The sequence below is a fragment of the Conger conger genome, chromosome 6 (assembly GCF_963514075.1).
Source record: "Conger conger chromosome 6, fConCon1.1, whole genome shotgun sequence".
In the NCBI taxonomy this organism is placed as follows: domain Eukaryota; kingdom Metazoa; phylum Chordata; class Actinopteri; order Anguilliformes; family Congridae; genus Conger; species Conger conger.
The window spans coordinates 60906489-60919125 of NC_083765.1; the positions used below are offsets into that span (position 1 = coordinate 60906489).

Sequence of the window (12637 nt, forward strand, 5' to 3'; positions counted from 1 at the left end):
ACTGTGTGGTCAGGCAGAAGAGGACGTAGATAAGGACACAAAATTGAGTCATGTACTGACATTTACTGCCAAAACATGGCACAGTTATATGCACTGACATATAACTTTATATTCAGTACACCACAGTAAATGGTTGGCATTTATATAGCACCTTTATCCAAAGCGCTGTACAATTGATGCTTCTCATTCACCCATTCATACACACACTCATGCACCGACGGCGATTGGCTGCCATGCAAGGTGCCGACCAGCTCGTCAGGAGCATTTGGGGGTTAGGTGTCTTGCTCAGGGACACTTTGACACAGCCCGGGCGGGGGATCAAACCGGCAACCCTCCGACTTCCAGACGACTGCTCTTACTGCCTGGGCCATGTCGCCCCCACAGTGAAGTACTGACCTCTTTTCTACACTCAGTACTGACCTCTGACCTGCTGCTCCAGGCTCAGTATGAACTCAGCCCTACACTCAGTACTGACCTCTGACCTGCTGCTCCAGGCTCAGTATGAACTCAGCCCTACACTCAGTACTGACCTCTGACCTGCTGCTCCAGGCTCAGTATGAACTCAGCCCTACACTCAGTACTGACCTCTGACCTGCTGCTCCAGGCTCAGTATGAACTCAGCCCTACACTCAGTACTGACCTCTGACCTGCTGCTCCAGGCTCAGTATGAACTCAGCCCTACACTCAGTACTGACCTCTGACCTGCTGCTCCAGGCTCAGTATGAACTCAGCCCTACACTCAGTACTGACCTCTGACCTGCTGCTCCAGGCTCAGTATGACAGCCACGGCCTGGTGCAGGATGAGCAGTTTGGTCTGCGGCTTCTCGCTCTTCAGGTGCAGCTGCACCATGCGGCCCAGCTCCTTGAAGGCCTCGTTGATGTCTCGCACCCGGAGACGCTCCCGCGCGTTATTCGCCATCCTCCTCTCGCGCTCTCGCTCCGCCTTCTGCTCCGGGTTCAGATCCTCGTCCTCGTTGATGCTGCTGTAGGGGCGGAAAGGGCGCACACATCGAGGACATTACACATAGAGGAGGTTACACATCGAGGAGGACAGACATTGAGGACGTTACACATCAAGGGTGTTACACATCAAGGATGATACACATTGAGGACGTTACACATCAAGGGTGTTACACATCAAGGATGATACACATTGAGGACGTTACACATCAAGGGTATTACACATCAAGGATGATACACATTGAGGATGTTACACATCAAGGGGGATAGACATTGAGGACGTTACACATCGAGGATGTTACACATCAAGGATGTTACACATCGAGGAGGATACACATTGAGGACGTTAAACATTGAGGGTATTTTAAGGGTATTGACATTTTTTCAGCCATTTCTGAAATCTGGACGGCTTTACAGTGGAAGTTATGGAGCATTCTGGGGTTTGTAGTCAAGAAAGTGGCATTATAAAGCCAGCAGGTTATCAAAAAAGTATCTTCAATGTATTTCATTGCTCCTACATACAGTACTCTAAAGATGTGAATATGCAAAAAAACTTGTATCATCCGTCCCTTTATCAGCTTTGGCGTTCTGGGTCATCTTGTGGCCTACCTAATTGAAATTATTTTTGAGCTCCATCCACAGATCAAATCATAGCGTGATAAAGAATATTCGTAGTGGAGTTTCCAACAACCTGACAGTTTTAAAGAGGAAGCTGGGGGTTTGCGGTCAAGAGAATACACATCTGTGTCAGTCTCTGAGCAGCTATCGGCGGTAATGTAATGTAATGTAATGTAATGGCCATTCTCACCTGGTGCGTGTCCAGCTATCGGCGGTAATGTACTGTAATGTAATGTAATGTAATGTAATGTAGTGTAATGCAGTGTAATGCAGTGTAATGTAATGTAATGGCCATTCTCACCTGGTGCGTGTCCAGCTATCGGCGGTAATGTAGTGTAATGTAATGGCCATTCTCACCTGGTGCGTGTCCAGCTATCGGCGGTAATGTAATGTAATGTAATGTAATGTAGTGTAATGGCCATTCTCACCTGGTGCGTGTCCCCCCTCGCGGCGTCCTGATGTCCCGCTTGTCACTCTCGTCGTCGGACTTGAGGTCATCGGAGGAGTGGCCCTCCTGCATGTCATCCTTCTCGTGGCTCTCCAGCTTCAGCCCCAGAGCGCCGGTCACATGGGCGGCCAGCGCCGCCCCCAGAGCTACGGCACGGAGAGAGGTCACATGACCGCATGAGCAACGGACCCTTTCAAAGTCGCGTCTTCAGAAGCAGAGCTAAGCAGAGGTAATGTGAATGCTGCGCAACAAAACACTGACGCGTCATTATACCACTACGAAATACATGGTTGCAATGCAAAAAGATGCTTATTTAATTTCAACTGCTCATTTTTATTTCTGTGGTAAATTATCTTACAAAATAATCTGATATCCCTATCCACTTGGCACCCTTGTGGTTGAGTTGTGAACGTCTCAAATGACGTCTCTTGTTCATATTTAAAGAATACAAAGAAATGTGACATAATAAAACTGTAAACGGCAATGCCAGATTGTTAAAAAGACTCTCTGCTAGCGAGAACAGCAGTTAGCAAAACAGGGCCATACAACCCCTGCCTCCCCCTCGCCACTATTACGGTTCACAGCCCTGAGCTTGCCAGGCTATAAAAGGCATATCCTAACAATCCTTGATACCATTTCTCTTCCTATACAATTCAGAAGTTGCATGAATAAACACATTGTTATTTTCCTTAGCTCACTTTTATTGCATGTCCGCTATAGATAAACCAGCAATGTTAATTGTACTGGCTGATGGGGCTAACAGGGCTCTGGCTGAAATACAGTTCCATTGTAATGTGATGCAGCTTAGTTAGAAAGCATTTAGGGTGAGTAATCCTTTTTGGAGAGCTTTTTGGACACTCTGGGCATGCTTTATGAAAACATACTACTCTCATATATGTGAATAAAACACATGTAAAGGTTCATTTTATTTACATTTTTTATTTAAAAATAAGTTTTAATAGAAAGATAAGTTTTTCTGATCATTCATGTGTCTGGACAAAAGGATATGCACATGTTTTGTATTTGGAGATATTTGGGGAGACTTGATGACATCAGGGACATCTAGTTTTTTTTTGTTTTTTTTCAAGTAACTTTTGTGCATGCTCTGACATTTCTTTCCCCATCTCAAATTCCTGAATGGTACAAACTTCTTCTTTAATTTAAGTCTTCAGCCATGTGTGTGCAGTAAATAGTTTTGACTTTTATAGGACTAGTTCAAAATAGGTGGAAATTGCCCTCTAGAGGGGGCAAAGTGAAAAGGGTTTAAGATCAGTTCATAGTCTAGTGAGTGTTGCTTCAGGAACATTCTATTGTCACCTGACATAGAATGTGGTCGCTGTCCTCAGCAAAAAAAGTATCAAAGCATTCCAGCCGCCCAGAGAATAAACCAAATGCTGCTGCGACCAGTGTCATCGATTGTATGTCATCAGTCGCAGTGATGCTCTGTCACTGCACTGCAAACTGACCTTTAATCTGCTAATGAAAACACTGGGTGTGTGGGATGAGTGAGATGACTGGCTGACCTCTGAAGCTGTCTGCCTGGTGGTTGAGGTCTGAGTTGGGGGCGGAGCCAGTGCTGGGCAGACCCGTGTGATTGGTGTTCAGACTCGTGCCCTCCTCCCGATGAGCTGCAGCCTATCAGAGAGAAGAGGAAGCGTGTGAAAACCCTAGAATGCTCCAAGAGCAGCCCAGTAGACAACACGGGCACTAAAGAATCCCACTGCAAAAAGTGATTGTCTTAACAAGTGTTTGCTTGACAAGGTACATTTTCTTACCCCATTGGTAAATCTTGACATGAATCAAACTCTCATCTCATTGGCAGTTTTTTGTCTTATTTAGCAAAAAAGTAATGAAATGAGATTTTAAGTCTAAATATAAGACTAAGATACACTTCATTTTTTTACTCTGTTTTTTGTAGAGCAAAAGCTGCCCTTTGGTCTGACCCATTTGGAACGGTCAATGAGAGAAGGCCACCTTCAGCAGTGTCTTTCCCAACCTCTTGAGAGAAGAGAGACAATTCAGTCTGCAAATTTGTTTAACTGGAAACGTAGACCCAGGTCTGAGGGAAAGGTCTTGTTTTCTCTTCAATCAATTCAATCTGTGGTTTCCGAAAACAAATAAAAATCGTGCGTCTCAATGCACGGCTGACCCCGCATGTTATGAGAATTACGCTTGCCGTCTCGCCTGGGTCAGTGAAGGGTCAATACGCTGTCTCAGTAGAGGGCACAAGTTTTAAGGCGATTAAGGTCTGCACTGGCCACTTCTGACTAAAGTGAGCTAGTTTTTGTAAATGGCCCTCTAAGAGCATTAAGTGAACAGATTCCATAAGCCGGTGCACATTCAAGCTTTTTGGCTCAGTGCAGCACTCAAGACACTTGGGGGTGCTTCTGTTCTGTACTCTGTACCAGAGGCAAGACAGTGCACTGTGGAACCATGCATTTTATTAATTAAAATGCTACTTATTCAGCTTGGATATCCATTCACATCTCTACATGTCTGTCGTCTGACTGACACTGAAATGCTTACAGCACACCCGAAAAGCAGATGACATCATGTTATGTCTTTTAATTTTCATTTATTAGTGACAAATCCATGACTCTCAAATTCACACTAACTGACTGAACTTATCCGGGTTTATTGAGAGGGCATATTGATGTTTTGTCAGTTTTATATTTTGATTCTTGATCTCTGTGGTGTCTGCCTCGTTCTCTGTTTTTTGTTTTCTTTTTAACTGTAATAGAGTGTTTGCATACGGCTTTAAACTGTTGTTTTGAAAATAAACTTGCGATGACCCTTGCTGTTTTCCCAGCCTCTCTCCACTCGGGGGATAAATGGTCGACGTATTGGTCTGTCAGAGAAAGCCAGCTGTGCCTGAGTCGCTCCTCTGAGGGGTTTATCACGGCCCTGCGTACAGACGAATGCCTGGGAGGAGGAGAGAGGAGACTGGCCTAAAGGGGGAGGGTTGTCACTTCCCCTTTCCCCCCAAAAAAAATCAATTCCGAGTCGCTGCTGCACTGTGAAAAGTGTCAAGGTAATAACACTTTAAGATTTATTTTATCTCTCTTACGTATAAAATACTAGCTTGTTTTCAGTTAATGTTAATCATATTTTCTAATTCAATTGGCAAATCTTGAAATTAGTCTACTATCTTACCCAAAAAATGTAAGAAATTAGATTGTAAGTGTCAATACAAGACTAAAATTATTCTTGTTGGTTGTTGCAGTACGGCCTGTGTTAACATCGGCCTCCCCCTGACTCACCCCTCTGGCCTGCACCGCTGTGCTGCACTCTCAACAGGTGCCCGGGCGAGCCTTTGTCCCACAGACGGGAGGAGGAGGGGGAGTTTCAGCGCAGCCAGGAAGCAGCAGAGCTTCTGTTTTTAATGGCCGCAGGTCATTACCATACAGCTGAGAGCACTTATTTGGGTGGGGACTGCGGCTGCAGACTCGTGCTCACAAAGTTTCAGATTTCCAACGTTGTTTAAAAAGAAAGGGGGGGGGGTCTCTCCAAAAAGCCCATGGTGAGACCGCTAAATCATAGCTCTGCCCGGCTGAAGCCAGCACATCCCCTTAGCTACGTCCCTCCGTGGTAAAAGCTTCCTCCCTCTCTCTCCCACTCTGCCGCTACTACCACATTTCCCCTCCAAGCACCACCATCACTCCATAGTCAACAGGAAGTACAGAAAACCACCTGAAAAACCCATTACTAACCAGGATATGAACAACTACTAGCCTAATTCATGAACATGGAATTATAAGGTTTTATCTGTGTTCTGAGTAGTTTTGAGATATTAAGCTTCAAAGCTTTCACATCTTAACACAGAAAAACTGAAATGCAGGGCAGTTCTTCATAGACCTAAAAGATACCCTAAAATACTCTGAAAGTACAATATCAATATCCTAACAAATTTCCCTACGAACAATATATTTATGACACTAACTCTTTTCTGTGAAAAATGTCAGTTAGAACATTATAATTCTATGGTTTTGTGATATCTGTTACTCTTAACATTACACCACTATGTATTGAAGCTCAGAGGAACAGACGTCGAACTCCAGTCCTGAAGGGCCATGCTCTCTGCTGGTTTCTGGATGTTCTCAGCACCAGCGGTTCATTTAAGAATCCACACAGCTTGTTCTCAAGACCTTAATTGGCAGATGATTGAAAGGAAACCACAAAACCCCACGGACACTATGGCCGCCGGGTTATTTAGACCACACCCCTGCTGTACAGCCACCCACCTTTCCGCCACCAATTCCCATATTTCTTGGGGAAAAAAAGATGGAACAAATTATTTTGTACCACCAGAGGATTAATCTAAGAATTGTTTCCTCTGTTGTTACTTCCACCACAGCTGTGCTGAAATCCCAAATCCCGCCCTGCCTCTCTCCAAAAAAAAGTAGAAAGGAGAACGAGAGACGTCACGTGTGGCTCTCCTCCCAGAATGCCCTGGTCCTGGGGGCCTGCGGTGTGAAGCCTGCAGCTTACCGCACAAATCATTTTCCACACCGCGGCGAATGACCTAAGTCGGTCTTGCCTGCTTTTCCCATTCAGTCTCTATACTCTATTTCAGGGAGAAAAAGCCCTCTGCCAGCCATTACGCATGTGGAAAATATGCGCCTATAAGCTCAACTGCTCTCCCTGGTATAGAATCCAGTTCTGCACACGGCTGTGGCTGCTGTTTTATTGGACACTGTATGTCACACAAACACGAGCTCGCACACACACATTTAACTGAAAGCATTAAGCTTAGTCAGGTGGCCATCACTTCTGTAGGAGGCTATTTGCACACATGTATACACTTGTTTGCTGTACTTACAAAAAAACAATGATACAAGGCATCTACTGAAAAACGAATAATTTACTGTTGATTATGCCGAAATGATCTGCAAACAATTTTATTTTCAGCTATCACAAAAACCCCACACCTTAACTGCTGAAATTCACAACCCCAGAATCTATAAGCTCTCGGGAGGCTGCTTACCATAGACGCTGTCCTACTGCCGACCAATCCGGCAGCAGGGAAGTTAGCTCCGATGGTTGCGATTGGCCCGTTGTGCGCCTGTCCCAGCAGGCTGTGCATGTCACCGGGCAGACTGGAGGTGGAGCCCACGGCGTGACTGCGCAGGACGTGGATGGCATCGTCCAGCCTGTCGAGTCGGTCCTCCATCCGAGACTAAGCGGGAAAAGAGCGGGAAACCAGGGCCTCACAACAGCTCTTTACCACAGAGGAAGAGGTACACGGGGTTAATCGGGTCTCACTGCACTCACTTGTGACTGTCTTAACAAATGTGTTTCATTCTTGTAATTTTCCCCCGCAATAGAAAACATAAGCTTGTTTTAAGTTAATGTTTGCATGACAAGTGGAATTTTCTTATTTCACTGGCAAATTAGTCATCAAACTGCCTTGCCTCATTGCTAATACTTTCATGTTATTTAGCAGAAAAAAAGATTTCAAGTCTCAGTATAAGACTAAAATACATTTTTTGCAGTGATGAGAAAAAACGTCACACTGAAAATAAAAACACGTAATTCATGGAGGCGTTCACTTTAGACACAATGACGATGAGAGGTGGAAGCCGTGCCATTTCACCCTGAGGAATGCAACACGCTCAACAGAGAAGTGCCGTAGTCACAATTCACAAAAATGCATCTTCGCCCTCTGCTGAGTCTAAGAACCACGTTTATTAATTTGGCGTGAAGTTTTATTGAGGGTTTAAGGCTCATAAGCTGATTAGTGTGCATTTACTCCCAAGCTGAAATGGCAGTGTACAAAGAAAATAAGGAGAATATCATAAAGCATTGCAATGAGAATGTGAAACAGCGAATCGAAACAGTCCGAATTGAAATGGACTGGAAAAAAAACAAGGTTGAGCTTATGAAAGCTGAAAAAGTTGTAAAAAATTAAATACAAAAAACATGGCAGCAACAAACAAGGGAGGGGTAGAGGTGCCATCTTAAGGGCTGCAATACCTCACAGACATCCTTTAAGAAGGACATCGCATCTTGCAGATGCTCATGGAGTTGCTGATGAACTCGATATTTCTGGCAAAAGTCAAGATAGGAAAAGGAGGGATTTAAGCACACATTCAGCCTGCTGGGAGAGAGAGAGAGAGACAGAGAGACAGACAGAGGTTGTGGAGCACTGCAAAATATGTCTGTTTTAACAAGCATTTCTAGTCTTTTTTTTTCAAGAACTTTTTTCTCTCCAATAAAAAAATATTAGCTTGTTTTAAGTTACTGTTTGCTTGACAAGTTAAATTTTCTTATTCCATTGGCAAATTTTGAAAACAAGTCAAACCTTCTCACTTCACTGGTGATATTTTGTCATGTTTATCAAAAGAGTAATAGAAATAATATTTTAGGTCTTACTGTAAGACTAAGATACTTGTTAAGACTGGCTTATTTTGCAATGAGAGACTGAGAGAAACAGAGAGAGGAAGAGAGGAAGGAAGGGGGAGAGATGGAGAAAGACAGAGAGAGAGAACAAGGAAGCCAACTGGCACGGCACCGTCTGTGTCTAAAGCAAACCGGGGGAGCGTTGCACGGGTCATTTCCGAAATGTGCAGGCCGTCCGGTCTGACTGTGGACATGAGTGTGATGTGGGCAGGGCGTGGATATGAGTGTGATGTGGGCAGGGCGTGGATGTGAGTGTGATGTGGGCAGGGCGTGGATATGAGTGTGATGTGGGCAGGGCGTGGATGTGAGTGTGATGTGGGCAGGGCGTGGATATGAGTGTGATGTGGGCAGGGTGTGGATGTGAGTGTGATGTGGGCAGGGCGTGGATATGAGTGTGATGTGGGCAGGGCGTGGATATGAGTGTGATGTGGGCAGAGCGTGGATGTGAGTGTGATGTGGGCAGGGCGTGGATATGAGTGTGATGTGGGCAGGGCGTGGTGGATATGAGTATGATGTGGGCAGGGCGTGGATGTGAGTGTGATGTGGGCAGGGCGTGGTGGATATGAGTATGATGTGGGCAGGGCGTGGATATGAGTGTGATGTGGGCAGGGCGTGGATGTGAGTGTGATGTGGGCAGGGCGTGGATATGAGTGTGATGTGGGCAGGGCGCTCCCTGCAGGGCCACAGAAGGCCGTGGTGGACAGAAAGTCAGTCAGCGGACGGATGAAGCTCGCGTTTGTGTGTTTACACACACACACACACACACACACACACACACAGCGAGCAGCCCAAACGTGCGTCAGAGCGGCTGGGTGAAAAGCGATCCCTCGCGGAGGCTCTGTTCTCCGATTGCCCGGGGATTGTGGGGATTGTGGGGATTGTGGGAACAGTGGCGGAGTGCAACAGCTGTAGTAGTCTGGGAAGCAGGGAACAGATGGCCATGGACACGCCCTGGGGGAGGTGGGGCCACTTTCACATTGCCCCGCCCCCATCCACGCCCCGGTTCTGCTTAGCCAGAAACTTCCTTTGAGTGTTGGCCTGGCCACAGTCTACCTCCATCGCTAAAGAGATGGACATTTTGCAAACTTCTGTTAAAATGTGTTTGGGAATGAGGGACAGGGGTGTGAGGACTGGGAGGTGGAGGTGAGGGCAGGACGAGGGCGCAGGGCAGGGGGCGGGGTCTTACCAGGGAGTGCAGAGAGTTCTCATAGCTGGGAGAGGAAGGTGTCTGTCCACCTGCCCTGGACCACTGATTGGAGCCTGCAGAGAGAGGGAGAGAAAGAGAGGGAGAGATGGAGAGGGGGAGGGAAAGAGAGAACGAGAAAGAGGGAGACAGAGAGAAGAAGAATGAGAGGGAGAGAGGGGGGGACAGAGAGAGCACATTCTGTTAACCTCTCTGCACAAACAATAGCTTGTCACGAGTGTCAGCGGTAATGAAGAACTGCATCCTGTCCTCCAGCCCAGCAGCCCACCATGCAGCGGCACCCTAAATTTAAACCCTGGCTTCCTGTCCGGTCCAGCCGTTCCTTTGTGCGCCGTTTTTCCTCTGGGGTGGCAGACGTGTCACTTCCTTCGCCTGGGCTGCATCCTGCACACTGAGGCGGTGGGTGGGCGGCTCGGAAATGGTCCCCGTCTGCCTCATGATGGGACTCACTCGCTCCCCATTCGTTCGCTAACATGCTAACGAGTAAGAGGTTCAGCAGAACAATGACGGGTCTGTGAAGCACTTAAGGGTCTTGAGAAAGCTGGATAACATAACTTAAAACACACGAGTGAGTGAGGAGAGGATGAACAGAGTGCCGCAAGCGAAGAGGAATATAGGCTACTTAGACATGGAGCACCCCGAGATAATAAAATATATTCAGTACACTCATATTCTCTGTAAACTACATATAGCGTGAAGTCCATAATAATTTAATATGTGGTTTTGTCCATAACTACATTACTTGGACAAGTTAGCCGCGGTATAAGCACGGTATTACCTTATGAACGAGTCGGTTATGAGGAAATAATTGGCCTTCAGGGTGGTAAACGATTATTTCCTAATAACTGACTCGTTCATAAGGTATTATCCCTTACTTATACACAGTTTACTCTTGCAAACAAGACTCAAGAGGAAGCAATGAATTACAGTAAGAATATTGTATTTAGTGTATATACTAAAGCAGCTGAACAATTTGTAATGCACCCAGGCCATAGAAGAAACCGCCCTGGTTATTTACACAAAGTAGCATTTATAGGCCACCGCTGGTTCAGAGCCTCCGGTTCATAGCCTGCCCTCCATTACCGCGCAAAGACGCCAAGTTTTGCCTACAATTAGCGCAATGTGCAAATGGGTCTTTGTTTACTTTTAATTCAGCGTATTTGTCATAACTGTTAGTACGTCCTGTTTCCTGTTCTCCCATCTCACCCTCGGTCAGAACGCCACAGCGGACACAAGCCCTGGAGATAACTTTGACTTGTTCCTGACAAACACTTGTTCCTGACAAACAACGGTTTCAAACATCCCTCTTTATTTACGCGACCGTGTGCTTCAGCTTCGGCTATGCACTCCCGCGAGTGAAAAGGGCAGTCCACATCTGAGCAACTTTGGGTTCGACAAGAAAAGGCCTTTCAAAAAGCAGACTAATTAACAAGCTATAAAAAGTTACTCTAGTACAGGGAATGAGACGGCTGTTCTGTGCCGTATAAACATTTCCCGAGTGCGAATGAGAATAGAATTTCAATACCTGTACTGTACCCAAGACGGCTCAAAAATTAGCCACGGCTTTCCGCTACTCGCTTGAAACGACCGTTTCTTTTAATTGCGCAAGCAGCAGGAGAGAGTAATTATGCTTGAATTAAGGGACTAATCCTAATGAACAGATGGGTGTATTTGAAGTTCATCAGAAAACCATGGTAAATTATTTCCAAGCCTCTAAATATGACTCTTGATTTATTAAAAATTCCATAAAAATGCATAATGGAAAGAAAACAACCCAATTAAGGTTTTAATACGGATAATTTTATATCAAAGTAAAGTGCGATTCTATTGGCCTTTCATGTAGCGTAATAGAAAAACTAAAATCCATGCAGACAGACCTTATGAGACCTCTAAGAATTTTACAGATTTTTTTGCTCAGTGAAGCCAACAGGGGGTTGTTATGACAACGCTCAGACATCAAAGTTGAGGCTTTCGGGAGAGATCCGTTTGTTCTTTAGAAAAGGGGGGAATGTTTATTCCTTTCAAACTGTATCTGCTATTTTCAAAAGAAAAGGAGGGAGATGGCAAAGCACACCGAGGGTGGGGTCTCTGGAAGGGGCGGTGCCACACAGTGTCCACACACACCTTACAGTTCACTTTGCAGCATTCAAGCCTGCTAAATATGGCATGAGCACTTTCACTTTCGTCAGTCCTCACACACACACACACACACACACACACACACACACACAATTTTCACACATATGCACGCATGCATTCACAAGCATGCAGGCAAACCCTCACATATGCACACACACGTACATACACACACGCACGCATACCCGCACATATGCACGCAAATGCATGCACACATGCATATATACACAAGCGCATGCACACAAGCACCCACACACACACAATAGACTGGAATATGGCCTGAGGTGTGGGTGGGAAATGATATTTCCCTTTCTTTAGTCCTCACAAACACACACACCCACCTCGGCAAACACACAGATACTGACACACAAACACACATGCGCACACAAACATACAAGCACACACACAATACGGCCTGAGATCTGGGTGGGAAATGGTATTTCCCTTTCTTCAATCCTTACACACACACACACACACACACATACATGCAGGCATATACACACACGCATAAGAGAGCCTGACTCCGTGTTCATTCTCACCTCCCCGGTGTGTCCCCACACCTCTCTACAGAGCCCAGCCCAGCCATAACAACAACACCAGGGAGCGTGGAGATGTGAATCCCGCTTCATTAGCGGGTCAGAGAGATCCTGCTCTCTCAGTCTCCCGCCACACTGAGCCTGCTCACTGGGACAACGAGCCCATTCAGGTCTCCATTACTGGACCTGACCGGGGCGGGTTCTAATTCAATTACAGCGTCCGGAGCAAAACAGCAGCTGCCCCTGTGCGCCAAGCGTCCGCCCGGCGACACGCGCCCACCAATGAAACCAGCTCATGTCAAATCAGACAATACAACCGCCCGGAACATACTACTG

The 12637-nt window shown here is 46.0% G+C and overlaps 1 protein-coding gene across 5 annotated transcripts in view; it reads right to left on the reverse strand.

Moving 5' to 3' along the window:
• The window catches only part of LOC133130866 (transcription factor 12-like), a 123878-nt gene that overhangs the window by 3812 nt on the left and 107429 nt on the right, over positions 1–12637 (reverse strand). For all 5 annotated transcript variants that reach the window (XM_061245802.1, XM_061245801.1, XM_061245800.1 and 2 more), the window contains 5 exons: positions 9612–9685; positions 7011–7202; positions 3550–3661; positions 2007–2172; positions 751–983 (listed from right to left, as the gene is read on the reverse strand). In XM_061245802.1, the coding sequence (XP_061101786.1) occupies positions 751–983; positions 2007–2172; positions 3550–3661; positions 7011–7202; positions 9612–9685 (777 nt within the window). The remainder of the gene's footprint in view (positions 1–750; positions 984–2006; positions 2173–3549; positions 3662–7010; positions 7203–9611; positions 9686–12637) is intronic.